Source organism: Ammospiza nelsoni, chromosome 1, assembly GCF_027579445.1.
Source record: "Ammospiza nelsoni isolate bAmmNel1 chromosome 1, bAmmNel1.pri, whole genome shotgun sequence".
Taxonomy (NCBI): domain Eukaryota; kingdom Metazoa; phylum Chordata; class Aves; order Passeriformes; family Passerellidae; genus Ammospiza; species Ammospiza nelsoni.
The window spans coordinates 51,048,499-51,072,898 of record NC_080633.1 but is presented as its reverse complement, the minus strand read 5'-3'; the positions used below and the strand labels follow the sequence as shown (position 1 = coordinate 51,072,898).

The window sequence follows — 24,400 nt, the reverse complement described above, 5'->3', positions numbered from 1 at the left end:
CTTATTTTCAAATGCTTGTCATTCCCTATGTCTTTTTTCCTTACTTCCTATTGTCTAAATTTTAAAGATTCATAAATCCTGGCAAGAGGATTTACTATTTCATGTGCAACGTCCTATATTCTGTTTTGTATAAAAATTATCCTTAGTTGTGTCAGACATTGTGTCTACAGGTTTTGTTTCTGATGTGATCATTTTCATTTTGAACCTTTTTTTATTAGTTATTTTGCTTTTGCAGCCTACATCCATTTTTGTCTATCTTAATGACAAAAACCTAACCTGAGTATTCATTTCCTAACATGAACATCTCTACTCAATTATCAAAACAAAGTATTTTTGTATGTTATCTTGCAATTTCTGTCATGTGGCATGATCTTTTCTGTTTAGTACTTTTTGCCCAATCCATAAGTAATATTCACTCTCTTCTACCTAAAACTTTATTTTCTAATCACCCTCTCTTTTCAGACTATAAGTTAATAAGAGGTTCTCTTTAGGGGACATCTATGTGGAAAGAGAGAATATTATATCATGTATGTTGACCATGACATGTCCTCTGTATCTAAATTTTTCTGTGATCCAGTTAAGATCGGCCTTGCTGCTTAAGGAGAGGATGTTTTGGCCTTCATTAAAGCATAAGCAAGGGATACAGGATTGTACAGATTTTCACTAACAGAAGAACTTTGCATTAATGCTAGGATCATGTATATTTAGAAAAGTACTTATGAATTCTTTTTCAAAAGTCACACAAAAATTAAGTTATTAATTTTTGTTGTTTTTTTAAAAAAACTCTAATGATTATAGTAAAGGATTTTTTTGAAATATACTGTGTCTTCACTGTACAAATTTAATGCAATTTTGGACAGTGTTCTGGAAGGCTCTGCTTATACAAAGCCCTACTCTGCAATCTGGGAGTCTCTTATCACACTGAGTAGGCAATACTTAAAGTTTCTGCCGTTCCAGAAACATGAAATCAGCTTGAGATAGAGACTTAATCAGACTCAGAAAATACTCAGTACAACCAGTAATTTCAAGATTTCTGCTGTTACCAGACCTTTGTCACCAGAAGCTGACATAAATGTGCATGTATTTGCTGGCTCTGGAATAGCAAACTGTATTTTCTTCAGGTTTTTTTGCTTTTCTTTCTTCTTCCATACTCCACTAAGTTCTTTTCCCTGTTTTAAGGCTTTTGAGAACTCAATACTATTATCACAGTACTTAGTGTTTGGGTCTTTGTAAAAAAGTTTGTTCTTTCATGACTTTTATGGCCTTTAAGATGCATCAGCATACTTACATTCTGAGAAGACATATTTACTTTAAATTCATAATTTAAGTAGAAGTATAAATAGTTCAGAAATCTTGTAGATGTCTGAATTGATAAACTTTCTCCTGAATAGAAATTCAGTGCCTCACTTGGGCCTGGAATGGGTCAGGTCACTTGCTCAAATATTTCAAATATTATGTCAAGATGTATCTGTCAAAGCCAAGTGCATCGTTTGAGCTCCACACAACAATTTTTCAGCATAGCCCTAAGGGTTTAATGCTACTTTCAGGAGTACAGCCTTGCATAGCCATGATTAGAACCAACTTCTTATATATTCTCATCATTTACTGCTATAGTTCTTTTTTCCTTAACACAAAAAAAAAAAAACAAAACGTGAGAAGTCAGCATTCTAATTCACAGATGATGTGCAAAGAAAGCAGAGCTGACTTACTGATTGACCTGCTGGAGCAAAAGATAAGATACTCAGTATTCTTGCTGAGAAAAGTTCTAAAATCCTTCCTCTTAGGAGGACCTCTCATGAGCAAGCAAATCACCTTCCTAAACACAGGCAGTGACTTAGATGTCTAGATATTCAGCTGAGATGCACTTGGGGTTATTTGGAAGCAGAGGTAAAAACCTGAGGTACAGTTACAAAATATAAATGAACATTTAGAAACTTTTCTTTATATTCTTACACTGATACCTAATTTTGATATATTTTTATTTTATAATGATCTTTTATCCTGTATGAAAGGGCAATATACAGTTTCACTGTTCTAAAAGTAAGTTTTGTTAGCTATGGATGAAATGAAGAATAATAAAAAGCTGGTATATCATGGTTTTATATTTTGGAAATACAGAACTCCAGTGACAATCTTAAAAAAAAAATCTCATCCTGTATTATTTATACTAATTTTGAACATGTAATTTTTTCATTTTACCATTTATGGTATCACTCCATAGATCCAGGTTAATATTTTAGGGACTTTTTGCTGGATTTTGGAATCATAGCTTGATGGCAAAGTGATTTGAGCCAATTACTTCACTCAATTATTATGTCTACACATAGTGATGAATTTGCCAGCCCAGACAAATGACTCCATCTTAAATGCAATCTAATAGGATTTTGGTATTTTTAATTCCCAGTCATTAGATTTCTGTCAAAACTGAGCCCAAAATACACTGATCCCAAATACGTAACTGAACCCAAACACACCGATCTGTATAAATGAAGAAATATATATGAATTTGCATATGAACCTTCTGCTCTGTATGTTTCTCTGGCATAGAATACCTAGAATACATCGATTTGTGCAAGTAAATGTTATCAGAACAGGCAGAATTTTAATCTAAATTTCTTCACTGAACTAAGTTTCTGTTGCTAGAAGTAGAGAACCCTGGGCAGGATTAATCTCATACACAGGCACGTGTTCTAAGCACATACTGTGAAAATCCATTTCCTGAATTTAGGTACCCAGCACCAGCTGAGAGACACCTTGGGCATGCTGCTCTCCCACAAGCTGCTGGTTAGTATCAGACCTCCTGTGTCACATCTGCTGAGCTGGTAGGGAAGTCTTGGTAGTCTAGAATGTCTGTCACTCCAATTTACCACCTACATTAAGCTCTTGAATCATAGAATTATAGACATAGACATATTGACATAGCTAAGGGGTTGGAATGGACCTTAAAGGTCATCCATTTCCAGTTCCCTGCCAGGTGCAGGGACACCTCCTACTAGACCAAGTTATCAAGGCCTTATCCAACCTGGCCTTGATCACTGCCAGGGTTGAGGCATCCACAGTGTCCTTGGGCAAACTCTTATAGTGTGTAACCACATTCATGTTAAAAAAGTTTCTTCTTAGCTAACCTAAATTTCCTTTCTTTCAATTTGTACCCATTGCCCTTGTCCTATCACTACAGTTCCTGACAAAGAGCCCCTCTCCAGTTTCCCTCTAGGATTCTTCAGATACTGGAAGGTTTCTCTGAGGTCTCAACACAACCTTCTCTTTTTTAGGATGAACAGCCTCAGCTTTCTCAGCCCATGTTCTGAGAAAGGAAGGGGAGATACTCCAGCCCTGTTATCAACTTTGCAGCCCTCTTCTCAGCTTGCTCCAACAGTTCCATGTCCTTTTAATGCTTGGGACACCACAACTGTGCACAGTACTCCAGGCAGAATCACATGTGAGCAGAGTGGCAGAATCACCTCCTTTGAGCTGCTGGCCATGCTCCTTGTGATGCAGCCCAGGATTCAATTGTCTTTCTGAGCTGTGAGCACACACAGCTGGCTGGTGTGGAGTTTTTCCTCACCTGTAACCCCCAGGTCTTCCTTAGCACGGCTGCTCTCAATCACTTCTCTGCCCATGCCGTTGGTGTGTCTGGGATTGCAGTGACCCAGGTGTAGGACCTTGCACTTGGCATTGCTGAACTTCATGGGGTTTGTATCAAACCATCTCTCAAGCATGTCAGAGTCCCTTTGGATGGCACTATCCCTTCCTTCCAGTCTGCAACTGTACCCCCACAGAGCTTGGTGTCATCTGTAAGTTTTCTGAGAGTGCACGTGATCCCATGTCCATATTACCACCAAAAATGTTGTATAACAATTGGCCCTAGTAATGACCCCAGAGGAACACCACTGGTGTCAGTGTGGACTCTTGTCATCTAGCCAGTTCTTTATCCACCCAATGGTCCATCTTTCAGGTTGCTGTTGATATTTGCTGCCCCGAGATGCATAGGATGTCTCTGCTTCCGCCTGCGCAACTGAAGAACGAGTCTGGACTCTTCACTTTTCGGTCTTGAGGTTGCTTATTAATTCTTATCTATAAAATTTTCTTTCTGCCCAGCTGAGGTCTGTTCAGCAGGGCAGCCACAGGCACTCTGACTGCCCCCAAGGCGGTGTTGTCCTTTTATACTACAAGCTACATATATCATATTTACACTTAATTCCCAATACCTATCACCTCTTAGGTATTCTACTTCTACTCTACTCCAAGAGCACTTTTACTCTAAACTAATCCCAAAGTGCCAAGATCACAGCAGAAAATGGAGAACAAGAAGAAGAAAGAAAAGCTAGACACGCCCAGATTCCTCCATCTTGTCCCCATAACCCCCATACCGAAAACCCTAAAATCTACATTTTCACCCTGTAATCATTTTGTTATTACACTATTCAAACTGTGTGACTTTCAGGTCCTTATACAAAGCTGGCAACTTGCTCCCAGGGTCAAAATCAAATCCCCAGGCGTTCTGGGCAGCATGCCAGAGTCTCCAAGCCCCCCCGACAGGGTCCTCAGCAACTCTGGACACCTGTAAAGATGTACTGAGTTCCGACATCCATCCATCCATCAAATTCATGTCTCTCTAACTTAGAGACAAGATCATTCTGTAGGGCAGTATCAAACATCTAGCATAAGTACAGATAGGCAAAGTCAGTTCCTCTGTCCCTGTCCACCAGCACTGTAGCCCTGTCACAGAAGGTCACCAGATTTGTCAGGCACAATTTCTCTTTTGTGAAGAGACCTATTACCAATCAGGTGTTTCTCTTCCTTGTACGTTAGCACAGTTTACAGGAGAATCTGCTCCATGACCTTGCCTGGCATAGAAGTGAGACTGATTGGTCTGTAGTTCCTCCAGTCTTCTGCTTTTCCTTTTTAAAAATGAGACTTACATTTCCCTTTTTTTTCCAGGCATCAAGGAATTTACCTGAATGCCAGGATTTTTCAAAAATTTTGGATAGTAGTTTAGTAAATTCATCTGCCAGCTCCCTCAGAACCCACAGATGAACCTCATTGGGTGCCATGGACTGGTGTACATTGAGTTTCCTTGGATGGTCTCAGACCTGATCCTTTCCTACAGGGGGCTCATTCTCCCAGTTTTCATTCTCCCAGTCCCTGCATTTTCCTTTCTTGACTTGGATGTTGTGGCTGGAGCACTTGCCATTGAAGACTGAGGCACAGAAGTTGTTGAGAACCTCAGACTTCTTTGTCCACCATAGTCATGTCTCCCTTTCCTTCTGGAAAGGACCCATATTATCTCTATCCTTTATCTTGTTTGCAACATATGTGTCAAAGCCTTTCCTCTTATCCTTAGTGCCCTGGCCATACTCAATTCTAACTGGGCTTTGGCTTTCCTAACCTTGTCTCTAGATTCCCATACAATTTTCCTGTATTCCTCTCAGGCCACCTGTCCTCATGTCCACTTTCTGAAAGCTTCTTTTTCTCACTATGAGTTTGCACAGCATCCTCTTATCCATTCCTAGAGCCTCCTGGCATTTTTGCTCAGTCTCCTTGTTGAGATACCTTGCTCCTGAGCTTGGAGGAGGTGATGTTGAAATTCAGCCAGTGATCTTGGGCCCCTCTATCTTCCAGCGCTCTATCCAATGAGACTCTTACCAAATAGAGCCTTGGAGAGGCCAAAGTCTCCTCTCCTGAAGTCAGGGCACTGAGCTTGCTGTGTGCCTTCCTTGCTGTCATCATAAACACCATCTCCTGGTCACTGCAGCCAAGCCTGCCTTGAAGCACTGCATTCCCCACCAGCTCCTTCCTCTTGGTGAGCACAACGTCCAGAGTGGCACCTTCTTGTTGGCTTTTCAATCACCTATCTAAGGAAGTTGTTAACCCATTTGAGGAGGCTCTGGGATGACTTGTGCCCTGCCATGCTCTCACTCCAACAGATTTGAGGTGGTTGCAATCCTGCATGAGGGCCAGAGCTTACAAGTGTGAGGCCACTACTGTCTGCCTATAGAGGGCTTCATCTGCACCATCCTCTTGATTGGTCTGATACAGGCTCTCACTATAACATCCTCTGTCCCTGCCTTCCCTTTAATCTTCTTCTATTAGCTCTCAGCTGGATCTTAATCCTAAGTAGAGTTCCATACTGTCCAGCCAGTTACTGACATGACTACTTGTCTCCCTAGCCTTTCTTTTCTAAGAATCCCAAAACTTTCCATTCCAATGGAATGTTTGATGGGTGATGACTCCTTCCCCAGGTTCTGTGCCCTACCTTTGTGACCTGCCTACTGAACATCTGAGCAAACTGCTGTGCCACACCCTTCTCATGTCCCACACCTTTCTAATGTGCTACACACTTTTTGCCAGCTCTGTTTGCTGCCCTCATGGCTGCTCACATTCCCTGGAAACAACATTTAAATGGCAATGGCTCCTGGCAATGCCCCCTCCTTTCCTGATGGGCTCCTGAGGGCTGCAGGGTCCTGAGGGGGCCTTGGGCAGCTGATCAGGTGTCCCTGAGCTTGGGATCCTCCCATACAGCACATTCCAACAGTCTCCACAAGACTGACCTTGGTCACCACTGATATCTCTGCTGTTGCCTCTTCAACTAAGTCTTCAACACTTACCCCAGCTCAGAGAAGTGTCTCATTTCAAGATGGCACTTAACATTTTAGCCATTTAACCTAATTCTACGTAAGTGTGTGCATGGTGTGAAGTATGTGATTAAGATGTGCTTGATGTTCCATAATGAATTCATATTTCTGTGCCTTATTTATTTTATTTTCATCTCCTGTCCTTAAGATAAATCTCTGACTGGGGATGTAGAGGCAGTGCCCTCTCCCTTGCAAAGATGCAATTGTCTGAGCCATACTTATCAGAGTTCCTCTTCAGCACTGCCAGCTGCAATGTCCCATCCTCAGGGCCTGGGTTCTGCTGCTTCCTGTGTTACCCAGACCAGACGTGAGAGAAAGATATACCACCCTTTCTATGCTGGCAGACCCAGACAGAGTGGATCTAATCCTATCGCTATAACCAGGATAGGTTAATTATCCAGTTGCTGCCCAGGAAGAGATTTTAACTCTTCCATGAGATGCCATCTACTCCTTCTTTATACTTAAAAGTTTTTCTTTTTCCAGTGTGCCTCAAGACACAAATCATGCCAGGACTATGGCAAGCTATTGGGAGAAACACTGGGGCTCTTGGGGCATTTACTCTCCTTCAGCCCCCTCTCTGGCTTTTACATTTGCAGTTGTTTTCCGATGTGCTGTTATGACACGGAGGAGAAGTAAGATTTCCTCAAGTGTTGTAGTTCCAATAATAACATCAGTACTTGAGATACACAATGTAAAGCTGTTTAAAAGCCCAGCACAGTCATCTGCTGCTTGAGATAGATAGCTTCCAAAAAATAAATTCAGCAGCGTCTCTAAATATGTTCTTTAATTTTTCACTCTCTACGTTTCTTAGGGATGGAGGATGTAAATCATTTTGCATACATCAATGCAAATGCAATTCAACTTAGTGCTGACATGCAGTCTAATTGGCTTTAAAATGGAATTTTGTTTTTTGAGTGCTAATTTTCAGGTAATGACTTTCTAATTGATTTTCTTTTTATGAAGGACCATTGATTCACTCCCTTCAATGAAATTCAGTTGGCTTCCCAAGAGAATTTATGAAAAGCTGTTAAAAACAAGGATCTATCACTGCTGCTTTCTTCCCACCTTGCTTTGCTCTTCATTCTAAAGTATACATTTTATTATTCTTCCATGACCAAGCCTATCTTAACAAGGCTGAATAATTATATTGTGTATATATATGAGTCTGAAATGGTGTCTTTAAAAAATGCCTAACATCTTAATTCAGAGATGGATTGAATTTTTTGTTACATTCTTCCTAAAAACTGGACATTAACCGTGACGTCCAATGCATTAATATGACAGCTACATAATATTTTTCTTATTCTAAGTCATCAGTTTGGATCACGCAGAGATTATCTGAACAAAAAAAGGATTGATGATTTTTAAATGGAAATATAAGCTATTGTGTTACTATATTGCTTGTAGCATTGTCACAGATGAGTTTCATGAAGCATGCTGGAGACTGCCTAAAAGTTTTCTTTTATCATACAGTATTGCAATCCCAACTAGATTTTAATGCATAATGTAATGATAATTGGAAACCTTTTGGTGATCCTGTTTTGAACCTTGATATTTAAGTCAGTGACATGACAACAGAATGAATTCCACAAAAATTGAATGGAAATCCATGCTGTTATTTTAGCTTGATTTTTCACAACCATTGTGGGAAGGGAGGAGGGAAGCTAGTGGCTTTAAAAGAAAGCCTGTAAAGGTTTTGGAAGCCAGGTAATGTTGTCATTTTGCAAGTTGTCCCAGACAAATTACGTATTTTGCTTAATTACCTGATTATTTTAGTGTTATAGCAACACAGTGAGTATTTTCTCTCTAGTTTCTCAGGTTCTTAAAAAGAAGTTTTCCATAATAGTGAGCTATTCTTAGATACAGAGCAAAAGACGTAATAAGATCCAGTGACTGGATGAACAAACCAAGTAGAAATAATGCATATATTTAACACTAAATATAAGTAGGGAAAAGCTCTGTAGGAATGTGATAAATTTGATATTTTTATCACTTTCAGTTTTGTAATCAAGACAGGATAACTTCATGAATGATGCGCTATACCCCAGACTGTGAACTTGTTAACTGAACTATTGCATGGGAGTTGGCATTGTGTCTACTGAACTCCAGAACAGATTATCATAATGCTCTCCTCTGGTCACCAAAGTCAATGAATCTCTTTGATTTTTTGGGTTTGGTTTATTTATTTATTAATTTATTAATTTATTTATTTATTTATTTGTTTGGGTGAGCAGGGATGTAAAAATCAGTGAATGGATTGGTTTTGTTTTTAAAGAATCAATGCATAAATAATAGCTAATTAATTCTCAACAAACACTTCCAAGAGAATTATCTCTGTCTTACAGGCAGAATGAGTTTCAGAGGCATTGGGGTGTCAGTCTCAGTTCACACAGTAAGTAAGCAGCAAACAGAACTGCCAGCAGTCATTCCTGACTGCTGTGCTTATGCTATTACAAGTATTTACAGAGTTTTATCAAATGTCTGTTAAGGCAATTCCTGCAGGTGCTTTCTGTGATCCTGTAGAGAAACAGAGTAACATTATGATGGCCTCTTTCATCTGAAGAGCTCCAAAATCATTCTGAGCACTTGCAAGCGTGTTTTCAAAATACTCCCCGGCAGTAAATGAATAAGTCTAGAAGTCAGGGAAAGCGAAAGATAGGGAGATCCCGGTACCTTTGTCTTTCCACTCCTCCTTCCTGTAAATATCCACAAAAGGATGTTTTTGGTTTCTCTTGTATTAGTTTTAGAGAAAGGTATGTAACAGGCTAATAGCAACAAGATAATGGTGTCTTCACTCTGCAAGAGCTACAAACACTTTCCCTGATTGGAAAACAGCACTGTCAGTGTGATGTAGTTTCAGGAAAATAAAAATAAACAAGAAGATTCACTGAGTATCTGCCAGCCTTTTCCCGATCAATTTGGGCCTTTGCATAGGAATAGAACCATAATCATCTTCTCTGTGCTGTAGCAAATCTTTGTCACAGGCAATCAGAATCATGTAAAACAAGTAATGCACCTAAGTAATAAAGATCTTTGTACATCAGAAAATCCACCTTCTCCTTCTATATGAATAGTAAGACACATGAAGCTGTCAATAACAACAATGTTGCTCTACTGACATCTAACTCTTCTTTTAAGTTAGTGGCCATGCAGGCTGTCAATCCTGCAAAGTGATAGAAAAGAGTGCAATGAAGTTATGCTAAACTCAGAATGTCACTGCCTCCTTGGCCAGCGAAGCATGTATCCTGGCTGCAAAATAAATAAACCAGAAATATCTGAGTCAGATAAAATTGCCAATGCTTGTGAGGAAAAAAAATGACTTGCACGCAACTAGTAATCAATTGACTCTAATGTTCAATCCCCTAAGATTTATGGCACAGCTTAAAATTAAATTTAGGAAGTCTCTATTGAGAGAAAATAAGGCCTTTACATCACTTTAGTACTTGTTTAATGAATTTTAAAGAGAACTGGACAGGTGATCAAAATTTTAAAACCCTTTCCTCTTTCAATTATGGTTTTCAAATTAGATTTACATTTGGTGACGATTAAACAAAGGTTTTGATTTATGAAAATCTTCCTATTTCAGATGCTAACAGCCATTTGAAGGCATTTCAACTAAAAGATGTCTATACAGTTACCTTTGGAGTAGTAGTTGATGCAAACCTGAACAAAACAACAGAATATGGAAATTCTAGATGCATACTATCTCTGCAAAAGAGAAAAATAAAACTTCTGAAAGTATGCAGTTGCAAAAGAGGGAATAGGATGAAATCAAATTATATACTTTAAAACAAAAATAGAACCTTCAGTATTTCCTATTCCATTATGTTAAGACATCTAATAGTTTACTAAATTCACAGGAGTTTCAAATCAAAGATTACTTCTTATTCTGAACTTCTCATATAGATGCTACACACTTTTTGTATGAAGACTGAGAATGGATTTGAGCAGAAACACAAGAATTCTGCATATCTCCCAGAATTCTTTCAGTCATGCTCATCTTAGCAGGAAAAAGGAAAAAAGAAAAGAAATCCCTGAAGAAAGAGGGATATGTCTAGCTTCTGACAATTCAGATATTTCTTTCCACATTCCTTTGTAAAATATTCTTGTGGCTTTTTGGTATAATTTCAAAAAGCCAAGTGGTTAAAACTCTCCTTTTTTCCCTAGAAAGATGAGCAGCTATTGAATTCAAGTTGAAGGACAAGCTGGCATGTTTGAAGCCCGTCACATTACTGTAATTCTGCCTTTGGGGATTTCTTAGAAATATTCCTTTGATCAGTTTGAAAAGACTATTCTGAAGAATCCTACTCCAGGTATTCTTCCTGAGACAAGAATTTTTTGTTTGCTTGCATGCCATTTTGCTTATGATTCTCTGCATCTAAAACCCTTTTTAACCTTACACTGAGTTTTAGAAAGGAGTTACACATTTTTCATGGACATCTTTCATTGACATTTTCATCTCATGGTTACATTTTGGTTACATTTTTGTTACAGGTTTTTATTTTTGCTCTTGTCATGGTTCCTAGACTGGAAGGCTCTAAACTTGTGAACCTTCCTCAAGAAGATCTTAATGAAGATGGTGATTTTTAGAGTATGGTCTCTGCTTAGGGTGAATAGGAGGAAAGGAAAGGAAAATGATTAGTGAGTTCTTGTATCATAGTTGATATTGCCTGCATCACCCTTTGGAATTCCTAACTTTAGTGTATGTGAAATATTTTAGATAGGTTACTTTTATTTTCTTTCATCTTGACATATTATGAGAGTACTGTACCTACAGACAGAAACTGAAACATGTTAGTGCAATGAAGATGGCAACAATGCTATTTTTCCTTTTTTTCTTTAGTAATTTTATTGCTAAATCTTGACTTAATATTATATGTGAGCTTCATTTATTTCATGAATTTTACAACTTGGAAGCATGCAAAAAATCCCCAAAAGTTTCAAAATTATTTCTAATGCATTATTTTTATGTTCCTGTAATTATAAATCAATTTTGTAATGTTTAATATTATTTAAGGACAGCTGAAACATGTTTAAAGACAGCTTATTGGCTTTTTAATCCAGTTTTATTTCCCATTACTGGGAAGCTTATCTGAATTGTGGAGAATATAAGTGCTATTTGCAATTAACTAAAATCCCAGCATTAAATAGATACTGAAAGTATAAAAGAAAAGCACCTGTTTATTTAAATTTTGTGTTCAAAGTTTGTTTATTTTATCTCAGCATGCACTATTAACTTTATATATGAAGCAATTAATACAGAATAACCAGACTTTATTCCTCACTGATTGTTTTACAATTGTATACTTGCAACTATTTCAGATAGGCAAAGTTTTGTTTCACAGTTGTTTCTTGCATGCTAATAGTCTAGTCAGAATTGGAATGATCTGGAGAGCAGTCTCTGGACTCTTCTGCAAATGAAACATAGCAATGAAAACTATTCATAACTGAGAAAAGTTTATCTTAAATGTTAATAATCATGATTTACATATGACTCAAAATAAAAGACTATAAAACCAGCAGGTACAGTAATTTTTATTTATAGTTATAAACTGAAGTCACAAATCAGTATTTTCTATTATGAGTAAAGATTGCTGTTTAGATGGATATTAACTGATTAAGAGCTAAAAAGCTTTCTGTAGTTGCTATGCCCTTACTCAAGGTAGATGATTCTCAACAGTATTTAAAACAGATTTTGACTTTGTACTTTTTCCTGCAGGGAGTTTTAGTTTTTTAATCCAAAGCACTAGGTCAGGGGTGTGGAATGACACTGCTGAGTTTGTGCTTTCCTCTCCTAAGTGTGCCCTCTGGTAACAGCCTCAACAGCTTGGGTGGCAAGTAACCCAGTAGAGTAGTGGGGCTGTGCAGAAGAGATACAAGAAGCTTTGAGACAAGAGTGAGGAAAGGAGTGCAGTTCTGAAAATTACTGAAAAGCTACTTGAAAATCATCAAAGTGTGCAAAGATTTCTAAATTCATCAGCAGTAGAGAGGGAAAGAAACCAAGGGCCTGAGTTCCCCTGTGTTTGACCTTCTCAAGGTGAGAGCTCCTGTTACTGCTGAGCTCTGTGGACCAGCAGCCAATGATCAGAGACCTGTTGCTGTTACTATTTCAGTAATGATTGCAATTGTGCTTAGGTGTTTTGGAAACACGTTCTTCCTGTCTCTCTTTCTTTCTACAGAAGATGCAGCAGAAGTAATTTTTTGTGTATCAATGAATAAAATCTCACAACTCCTGTAGAGAAAAGCAGGCTTTATCCTGTCTGTACAACCATTTTGCACTGATTTTTGTATTCTTTTTCTTTTAACATGAATCAGTCAGTGGGCAACTTTTTGGAACTAAGGTGTTGATCACATTCTTTATTTTTCAGAGTACATTTATATTGTACCCAGAAAAAGTTATATTGCACTTTGCAGCAACTGGAGAGTGGTAAGCTTTTAATTTAGTTCCTGTCTCCCACTTTGCTTCACTGACCACAAAAGGCTCAGCTTTCTAACTTAGACACCAATGTGAATACTTGACAAAGTGCTTAATAAGAATTATTTTATTTTTACAACCCCATAAAATAATTTAATTTTTTTACTCCATATTCCATTTATGTGGAACAGAGGCAGGGAAGATTAAGGCAAAACTACCTAATCGTTTTGTGTCTCCCTGAAACTATACTAAGTGCCACAGAAAATTTTTTTGCAACTTTCTTGTCTAGCACCACATTGGAAATGTCATAAAGAGAATTAGCACCTGTGCTGTATGGCACAGTCTGTCTGTTGACTTCATGGGAGATGGCCCATTCCCATCTGGCAGTCCACAGGCACGGACATTGTGTACTTCATTCACTCATGCAAATAAAGGAACTATCTTAGAGATACCAGTCCTATTCATTATGAAACCCCATGCTGCTCCTGGAGTGGGTCTTGCAGTGTCTAAGTGTTAAAATCTGTTTAGTTTGTTTAAGACTAAGAGCAAGATAATGATTACTCCCCAATGTGTTCAGAAGCTACTACTAATAAAGCAATCAGTTGATCTTAACAACAAAGATGGAATGTTATTCAGTGGTGGGAAGGTTGTATTTTCTCAATTTAAATGAAACTGTAAATTCTGGATACTAAATCTTGGGAACAAATTGCAAAAGACTACGACAGGCTTCCATCAACAAAATTTTCCACATCAAGCTCATGTGGTTTTCCTCTTGAATTTAGATATGGTTAAAAATGAGAAAAACAAACAAACCACCCTAAAACCTTAAGGTATTCTAGCCTCAGATATTGAATGTATCAGGATGAATAATCACAATTTTTGCTCTGGGAACTGTATGAATCTCTGGGGAATTAATAGCAGGTAATTATGTACATAAATTAATATCATAATGATATTCAGGAATTTATTAAGACTCTGCAGGAAACATAACTTCTACTAGCAGTGTTGACTTTAGAACCCTAATTGTATTTTAATATTTTTTGTGTATATCTTAGGTTCAAAAGAATTTTAGGATTGTTCCCATTTTATGTCAAGTAGAACAAAACATATACGGCTCAGCATAGGGGTTAAAATTTCTTCTTCATTATACAGGCCAGAAAATAATTTAGGAGCTTTGTTAGTATCTGTTTTAGAAATTTTACATGTTATATTTGGTGTTTTTACCAAAAAGGGAAGAATATCTCTGCCACTGAGATATTTCACACATCTCTGGAATAATGTGTTCAATTTCAGGACATAGAGAAACGCGACGCTGTTGGTGCCTTTGCTGTGATGCTGTGGTGTCCCATAAAGTAAAATTCAACTGCATCCATATGTCCGTGTCCCTTGTTCATGAGTCTAAAGGTCAGGGGAATAGGATTATTAATTGGAGTTGTGGGTAAAAGAAAAACAAATAAAACCCTTCAGTCTGTACACATGTGCATTGTCAGATGTCCTGCCTCAAGTATTCCAATGATACAAAGTCAACAAAGGGTTGTTGTCCAGTCCTTAAAAAAAGTCAGTTTCCCTAGCAAAATTCAGATAACTTGGTAATATTTCTGTGCATAAATAAAGAATTAACAATTGTACGTAGAAGTATGAGAAAAGCTGTTAATTCTTGTGTTTGGGATTTATGAGCACGATAGACAGGAAGTTCTTTGTTTGTTTAGGCTTCATTACTCAAAGTAAATTAAACAATGATAATATCCTACAACAGTACTAGAAGATAAAAGAATATTTCATTCTGAGTCACGTTCTGGATGCAGTAGTTGGGAGGGTGTGGGGATTTTTGGTTTGTGTTTTTTTGTTTGTGTATAGGAGTTTCATTTGTTTCTCATTTTAAAAGAAAAACTGCAAACATCAACACATTAAAACTCACAGATTTGATAATGAAGCTCACATTTGTAATTTTTCTTTCAGGTATCCAAAATTATGCTCAGGTATCAAATCTTGCTCTTCAATTTTCTGACTTTAAGTTTTAAAAATATTTTCTAGGTACATTATACAGAATGGAATCCCTACAAGTTATCTGTGAATAAAAAATGACAATATCCCTTATTTTTTTTTTTTTTGAGAATTAGAGATTTCTGTAGATTTTTGTTAAAATACCAAAAAACTCAAAGTTCCAGTAGAGGAGATTGAGTTCTTTTTGAGTAAAAGAGTAGTTGTCAGTCTGTAAAATATAGGTGTGTTTTCTTATAAAGATCAATAATATTATTTTGCTAAATCATTGTGTTTTGTTTTGAAAAGTGCAAGGCTAAAAGGCAGCAAATAACCTTTGGGCTTTAGTCTTTGCATGTAATGATAATTCCATTAAATTTTTCATCAAATTATGATGAATGTGTGGTTAGAATATGTTTTCAGCATACAAAGAGAGAATTTGAACTTGAAAGTAAACTTCCTAGGAGTTACTAGAGAAGATAAGGGTGTAAGGTGAACAAAAAGATAGATCTGATTAAAAAATGCTAGGAAAGGTTTTGAGCATAGGATAAAAAAGTGTTCTCAATTCTAGTGAAAGATAACATTGAGGTTATACATACATATATATATATATATATATATATATATATATATATATATATGCGCACTCATTTATAACTCTTTTATATAAAAGAGAGAAATATGGCTGAGGGAAGTATCTGGATTGCCACTGAAACTGGGATTTACTGCTAGAACTGATAATAGAATCAAGTTCCTAGGAGCTCACCATCAGCAGCATTATAATGCTTAGTTGATCCCATTTGTTGTTAATTCTGAGCTCTTAGGAGTTCTGGTCATTTTAAAACCACAAATCTCAAAGATGAAATTTAGGACTTGATGAATCATTTGAGCATTTCTTCATTTGGGATAAGGGAAATACCTGCTATAGCTTTTAATTACTTTCAGATACTTTTGTTTTCTTTTCAGATGCATTTCTGTGTGAGGTGATTATGCAGAATGCTGTAGAAATATTGTTTTGCTTTGAACGTGATTGTTTTTAGGCAAAGAGTAGAGTATGCAAATTGTAGTGTTACTAATTTTGCTGTTCAAAGGAGAGAATGCAGAAATGTTTCTTCAAGGAAAAGATTACTGCTTCCTATGACTTACTTTTACTCCCCACAGTACAGATGAAAGTATAGTAACCTGTCAAAACTGAGGTAAAATGGAAATAATCTAGATCTGTTACTTTCTGATGCATTTTTTTTTCAGTTTGCCATTATTCTTTCTTTCTGCAACCTGTTTTCCTACCATATTTCTTATATATCTTTTTTTTTCCCCCTTCTTCTTAAAGTTATCTCTTACATGCTCCTTTACCCAATCCTCTTATTCTTGCTCTTTGAGTTTGCATGACACAGTTGGGCTGGTTTTTCATAGGTATTAAGCAAATCTTCACCAGCTAAGAGGAATTGATGAAGTTAAGGTTTTGTCTTTTTTTCTTAAATGTCCAAGTAGTAAAGTAGGAACGAATTTTTTAAACATCTTGTCTTCTCTGAAATCTGCTGTGGATTTCAGCTTGTGCAGAACCAGTTCATGATATGAATTTTTCTAGGGCCCCTGGATTTGATCTGCCCTGCAGTGCCAAACATCATTCTACTGCACTGCTGGTGAAGAGCTTCCAGCACCCAGCCAGCCCTGCTCTGCTCACTGATGGTCCAGATTCCTGAAAATTCAAGTGTAAACGCTTTCCAGATTTTCTTTTTTTTTTTTTGTGCAGAGGGCTGGCAGCCATAACCAAAGCTGTCAACATCTCACTTTTGTAATCCTTTCTCGTTTTTTAAAAAAATATTTGGTTTAGAATTTGGGTTTTTTTTCTATAAAACAAAAATTTCAAGGTTTATTCAGCTTGGCTCACCTTGGAGTCCCAAAAAATCCCCAGTTATGTTTCCTGAAGACATATTCTGCCTGCCTGTGGATGTTTCCATATTTTATAATGGTACTTCTATTTCCTGTTTCTGCTCTTTATAGAGCTATAGTCCCAGGGAACACAGACTCTGTACTGTTTTCATTATTGCAGTGTCAAAATAAAGCTAGAAGCATATATTTTTTTTCCCAGAAATTCAGAGACAGAAATTATTTCTTACTTTGATAAAAAGGCAAAAAATCACCATCAAAAGTATAACAGTGAGTAGAAAATCAAAGTGATGAAAAAATTGCTAGTAATTAAAGAAAGATATGAAAAAAAATAGTAGTTCCTCATTTAAGAAAGGAAATGTCATCCTCCTGTTCCATGCATTGCCCTATTTTTATGCCATCCTAGAAAGAGCCTACACTGAAGCAATTTTAGTACTCATCTCTGAATAGATCATTAATTTGGACGGAGAATTCTTCACCTGCATTAAGTGAAGTGAAGAATTAATTTTCCCCTCAACTAAGTTAGATTCTCTGGTATATAGGTGATGATGTTTTTCAGTGCAATATGTGATTTTTTCTCTGCTTTGCAGAGAGCTGAGAGATAGCAAACATCTTTTGTTTATCTGGTTGAGGACGTAACCACCATCCTTCCATCATTTTACTCTTTGGTTAAAGTATAAAAGTGTCCACTTTTGTTCACTTAACATTTCAGGCATTTCTGTGCCTCCTTATTTCAGAGATAAATTCTTTAATGCTGAGAATTTCTTTTTAACCCTTTATTATAAAAAGCAATTTCTGAAAAGGAGATTTTGTAATGCTCTTTCTTTGTCATAGAATTGAGTACTGGAAAATAATTGCAAATTATCCTATTACAGGAAGCTAAAAGCATTTTGGCCAGTTCTACTTACACACTACTGTTAAGCTTTGTGCTATTTCATTACAATGCTTATGTGAATTTATAATTTAGCTCTACTATTTTTAATTATTAATTAGAATGTAGTTGTTCTTTGAGTACAGGATATAAAATTGAGTCTGAATCTTAATTTTAAATAGCTTTGCTTCCAAGTTTGCCAAACTCTTACCTTCACTTTTCGCCAGGTTCTTTAGTTGTGCAAAGATAATTATGCTGAATGCCTCTCTGGTGTCCCTATGTACAGTGGGGTGGCTGAAGCATACTGTAAAGCCAAAGCAAAATTAAAAAAACATATAATTTTTGCTCTAAACTCTTCTGAATTATTTATTATTTATTTAATTTATTAATTTTAAACTGTATTAGTTGGCCTGTTAAAATATGTTATCTGTCCTATAAACCTGCCCTGTTACATTTTGAAAATTATTTGGAGCTAAACAGAGTTTCTTCTTAAGGAGTGACAAAAGTCTTGGTGAATATGTTTGAAACTCCATTTAATATACGTTCAAAAACACTGTTTAGAAAGGATTTGGGGACTTATTTTCTTATCTATTTTTGTTCTTATGCTGTTGCTGTCCTGTGGAGCACTACCTTTGAGAAAAGTGGTTAATAACATTCCCAGTCTTTTTGTTGCAATGTGACCTGAAATACAAAGCAGCTTACAGAAGTTAGTATCCAATACAAGAAGAGAAATGGTTTATAGAACAAAGAATTTTGGAATTGGGCTTATGAGACAGTATTTTACAGATAAGTGAGCCATTTTGATACTTTTCCAAGTTTGGGTTAAAGAAAAAGCATGATATCTGGCAATAATACTTAAGTGACTTAATGAGATTATTAATCTGAAAAATTTGTCTAATTTATACAGGTATTTACACTTTTTTTTGAAAAAATAGTTTTGCAAAGAGGTTTCTTATTGTAAAACTCTATATTTTATTTTTCTTTTTAGCAAGAGATTCATTCCCTGTTAAAAAAGAAAAAATTTTCCTATTAGAGTTGTGAGTCTAAATTATACTTTTAAATCCTATTGGCCTGGAAAGGAGATTTTACAGCAATTGTGCATAATTTTCAAGGTCCTGTAAATTGATTTTTCAGTCTTGCAATAATGGATTTTGGCCTGGTATTTGCATTATCCACAAAGCGTGTATTACTGTTTCCCATTTATTTAAATGAAGGCTGTGTTTAAAAGATACTCTTCTGCTGTGGACTAAATGGGATGTGTTTTATTAATCTGGGACTGCCTTATTCTCTGTTGACTATGTTTATGCATTCAGCAGAGGTTACTGATTCATACAGCAATAGGAACACTTGAAATGCCAGGTACCTGCTGGGATCAGCTCTCTTTCTGACAAAAGACTGGTAAAGCACAAGTCAGGGTAAAAATTTTGGGGAGCTCTAGAAAATACTTTTGATTGTGTGATTTTTTTTTATCTATAACTTAATTAAATTGTATAGAAAATATCATATCTTCCTATATTCAGCCTTCTTTGACCGTAACACTTCTAGGAAATGAACAAAAAAATACAAATAAGCCCTAACCCAAACAACCAGCAAACCTACATTTAGTAGTGCTTTGATAAGATTATGCCAAGCATCATAAAATAAAAACATTTCCAAATGGAATTTATTCTTGAACTATGGAGCATTATCTTGCATGCTCAGTAAAACATACATATTTAAAGGAATAAAAATTTTTATTCCCTCCATGAAGTTCTGTGATTCCTAGAACAAGATTAAGCAAACAGGCAGCTGCTCAGCAGCATTTTTTGTCCTTGGTCACTGTATGATTTCCTTTGTCTTCTCTTCAGCTCAGAAGAGAGGACTGTTTATTTCCTTATACCACCCAAATATATAAGTACTTCAAAGACACTAATTAATGTTTCACTAACTTATTTATGAAGTGAGGAGTGCCATCGTCATCGTTTAGCACATCAACAGCTGCAGCACAAAAAAAAATAAGGTGAATGTAACTGTTAACATGTTTTAATTTTGTGAGTCCACCAAAGAATGGATCTTGTGCATCTTCCTTACATCTACCACCACCTGGATCTACTACGAATGGAACAAAATACTTATTCTTCTAAGATATATTTTTTGAATAAGTAGTGTCTGAGCATGTATTATAGGATTTTATATGTATTTCTTCAGATGCCAACCATAAAGGCACTAGAATTGATATTTTTTTTCTTCTTTTTTCCTTCAGGCATTTCCTGGAAATACAAACTCTGACAGCGTGGTCCGGCATGATTTACAACATCCAGTTATTGCTCGCTATGTGAGGATAGTTCCTTTGGACTGGAATGGAGAGGGCCAAATTGGGTTAAGAATTGAAGTCTACGGTTGCTCCTACTGTAAGTTTTTCCATGATGATCCTTTTTTTCCCTCCCCTAAATAAAAACTCACTTCAAATTTTTGGATTTAATCAAAATGTCAAAGACTTTAGTCTAATTGTGTTACCTAGGGCTTCATGAAATATTTGTTGGAACTTTAATTCTGGGTTGATAGTTTGTTCTTCTCTGGAAGATACAACATTGGAATTTGCAATAGTGCTTTGAAGTTGCTCCTTTCCATCTTCATGATTTCTGTTGTAGAAGGCTTTGGCTATTGTATAAGCTTGATTGGGACATTTGAGGAAGAGATCATATTCAAACAAATGTCATGTTGGGTCTTGAAAGATAAAATGGAAACAGGGCATAATTTATTGGCTGGTGAGAGAGATAAAATCAAAGCAGTAAATTACAATTCTGTCTAAATATCTGACACGTTTTTCTGTGATATTTTGTAGAGTATTTGAATGTGACTTCAGAATCTTTTCTGAAATGTGGGTGAGCAATGGTACCAGGGCTTCCATAGCTAAGAGCAGGACTGATAATGCTTTTGGAAATTATGCCCTTCCTTTAATTCAATCCAGCCAGTGCTTAAGTTGGCAAACCTGCAAAACTGAGTTTATGATACCCTATTTCTATGTACTTTTTAGGCAGTATCCTGGACTTGTTGGTATTTTAGCTGGAAGATGTTATTTGAGATTTGTCTTTCAATAACGAGACTTTAGAATAAAATGTGGAAGGTTCATCACCAACTTCCTTGGGTGACACAAGACCTATTGAAGTACTTTTCCATCCTGACTACCAAAACCAGCTGTGATTTCAACTGGTTTTTGTTTGATTAGATAGTCAACAGAATCCATACTTTCCTTCAACACCAATAAAACCATGAGGAATAGAGTTTTGATATTATTTTTCTTATTTCGATGCAACGAATGTTTTAAAAATGTATATTGAATCACAGAGAATTTCCCAACAGCTGGAACTTAGTTGAGAAATCAAATCAAACTTGCTATAGTATTGATGCTGCTGTGGTGGGGGTACACATTGCTGTTGTAGAAGGCTTTGGCTATTGTATAAGCTTGATTGGGACATTTGAGGAAGAGATCGTGTTCAAAAAAATGTCATGTTGGGTCTTGAAAGATAAAATGGAAACGAGGCATAATTTATTTCCTGGTGAGAGAGATAAAATCAAAGCAGTAAATTACAATTCTGTCTAAATATCTGACACATTTTTCTGTGGAGTATTTGAATGTGACTTCAGAATTTCTTCTGAAATGTGGGTGAGCAATGGTACCAGGGCTTCCATAGTTAAGAGCAGGACTGATAATGCTTTTGGAAATTATGCCCTTCAGGACCTGTTGCAATAAGACAAAACATAATGTTTTTAAATGAATAGGGGGTCAATTTAGATTAGATATAAGGAAGACTATTTTTTCAATGAGAGTTCTAGAACTCTAAAAATTTACCCACAGAGGCAGTGGATGCTCCATCCCTGGAAACATTTAAACTCAGATTTTTTGGGACTCTGAGGAACCTGAGCTAGTTGAAGATGTCTCTGATTATTGCAGAGGGATTGAACTAGATGGTCTTTAAAGGTCCCTTCTGACACAAACTGTTCCATGTTTCTGTGATATCTGTTGCCTAAAGACCTGTAGATTTCACTAAAGTTACCTACAACTCAAAGAGATTTAGATTCGTAAGTTTTAGGTACAACTCTGATTATTCAGTACATGGCTCTTAATAAATGAGTGCTTACCATCATACTGCTAAAATGTTTTATGTGCTGTTTTAAGTACACCAAACACTACAGCATGGTTAATTTTCCATCATAATAAATACTTGCTTCTAAGTATACCTGATTGCTTGTACATCAAATGTAAATTCAGGCCTTTGATGCAAGAAACCAACATCTAGTTTTCTGTCAAATATAATCTCTTTAACAGAATAAAATGTAGCAGAATCAAACAAGAAACCCCACGATATTTACTACAATATTTACACATAAAAATGATACATTTTGATGAAACGAATAGACAAAATGCCGTATGTACGCAACACGATACTTTTAGAGGCCTAAAGTAAATGTGAGAAAAAGTAAAACACAGCTTGCTGACAAAATTATTTTAGTTGTTTGATGGAAAGTTGCTTGCTTGCTGAACTTTTGGAGGAGAATAAAAAGCCCCTGCCAAGGACACAATGTATGGAACTATAAAAATAATGGTAAAATGTGTCTTCAAAGAAGAACTAAGGTGGCCCAATATAATTTCATAATTTTACTGATAGAGTATTACTGTTCTGTTTGTATTAGAAATTATTACAGTAATCACTGAAGACTTTTTTATTGTAAGATTTAAAATAATATATTTTGGTTTTATGTTTAAAGGGACTTTTCTTTCAACATTTCTGCTACAATGCAGTGTGGTTTTTACATGCAGGAATTGGGCTGCTCCCAAAATGGTATCAGTAGAGAGCAGCACAGCAGCTGAGAAGAAAAAGTAAGAAAATAAATGTGTAAAGAGAGAGGAAAGCAGCCCTTTGGTATGAATACTGTAACCAGGGAGTACTGTTTAAAAATTCTCATCTTGTCTTCAAATGAATTATTTGGAGCCAGGTGTAAATGCTGCACCTTTCCATGTAGATGTGTCCTTTGGCAGAGGCCAAGTTTTTAACCTTATGATTAGAAGTGCATATATTTGCATATAAATATAAGCACTGCCATTAACCAGTGTTATTTGCAGATTAATCCTTCTTGTCACTTAAGGAACTAACCATTTAGATAATCACCAATTTTAAAAGCCTGATTAAACAACTGGCTTCTACTCAAATCTGCCCCAACTTTTGGAACTATTACCTTAATCAAAGGCTGTCCAATACACAATAATTTTAATTTTCTTTTAGTTAATAAATTAATGTATTTTTTTAATTTAGATCTATTGAGATGCAAAATTCAGATTTTCCCACATTGCACACAAGGTTTAATTGGAAAGCCATGAACACTGACTGTTAAAACTCCTTCCTTGCACAATGCTGCAACCTGGTCATTAGTCTCAGACCTTTAAGAAAAATGCTTCCTCATATTGAACTGCTTATTCAAACATCAGATCGCTAATTGCCATATTTCTGGTTCCTATTTTGTTTGTATATGTATATAAGATACACATTTAACTTTTTTGTACCAGAGGGTGAGATCCATGTCCTTCCTTGCCCAGCAAATCAAGTTTAAAAGAGGTATGTCTTCCAGAGAGTAATTAGACTTCACATCTGTACCCTGAAGAAGTTAATAGCATTACCAAATCTTCTTCTTGTGGTGTTGGTTTGCTTAAAGTCTGTTCTTTTAAATTTCATCTCTGTATTTTGTGTAGATGAGGTCTGTAGGTTGTCTTCTATCGGAAAATTTCACAGAAGTCACCAAAAAAGAATTAGGGTCTTACTCTACAAAAAGGTTCAGAATGAAATTTGGGGTTTATTTTTTTTTTCCTATAGAGAAAAACAGACTCTATATTATTAAAAAAAAAAAAAAAAGTATTAAAATTAGGTAAAGAACTTGCTTAATAGCTAAACTAATGAAGAAATTTCAAGCAAAATAAGCTTGAGAAATCACAGCCAATAGACTATTATATAACATAAAACCCACATTTTGGTCAATGAAACTTTTAGTTTTTATTTTAAAAGTGTGAGTTTATTTTAAAATTGTGAGTTTCATAAGCCATAAAGTCTTTACACTTGAAGTAACATCATATATCTAAGAACAAGTCACAAAGAAGAAAGCAATATAACCAAAGTCAAAATATCCACTGAAATCAGTTAAATGAAAACTGATGACTGAATTTTTTTCGTGCTCTTTTGAATATAGAGAGCAATGGCACATGACATGGATCCTCCACCATGTTCACTTTCATGAATTTTTGAGACAGGCAGAAAAGACATGGCATCTGGAGGCCATGAAAACTACAATATAATACTTTTACCACTGATTCATGAAGATCATAATAAGTTCCTGCAGGATCACTGCCATATGAATAGCTCCCTTAATCTCCATCCTGTGGCAGATGAATGCCTACAAAAAAAGGGCAATAAGAATATTATTGCATAGGCTTTGGCTGTGCTTTTCAAGGTAGCTGTAAGAGACCTTCTGGATCATGAAATCCCATGAGAGGAAAGCACTCATGCTACCTTTATTCATAGAGGAGTTTTTTATATGGCTGTGCTGATTTTCTGGACGTAAACAGTACATTTGTATCTT

At 36.1% G+C, this 24,400-nt stretch overlaps 1 protein-coding gene across 1 annotated transcript in view; it reads left to right on the top strand.

Moving 5' to 3' along the window:
- CNTNAP2 (contactin associated protein 2) overlaps window positions 1-24,400 on the top strand; it is a 1,021,743-nt gene that overhangs the window by 418,623 nt on the left and 578,720 nt on the right. The window contains exon 4 of the mRNA XM_059493942.1: window positions 20,034-20,181. Within this exon, the coding sequence (XP_059349925.1) occupies window positions 20,034-20,181 (148 nt within the window). The remainder of the gene's footprint in view (window positions 1-20,033; window positions 20,182-24,400) is intronic.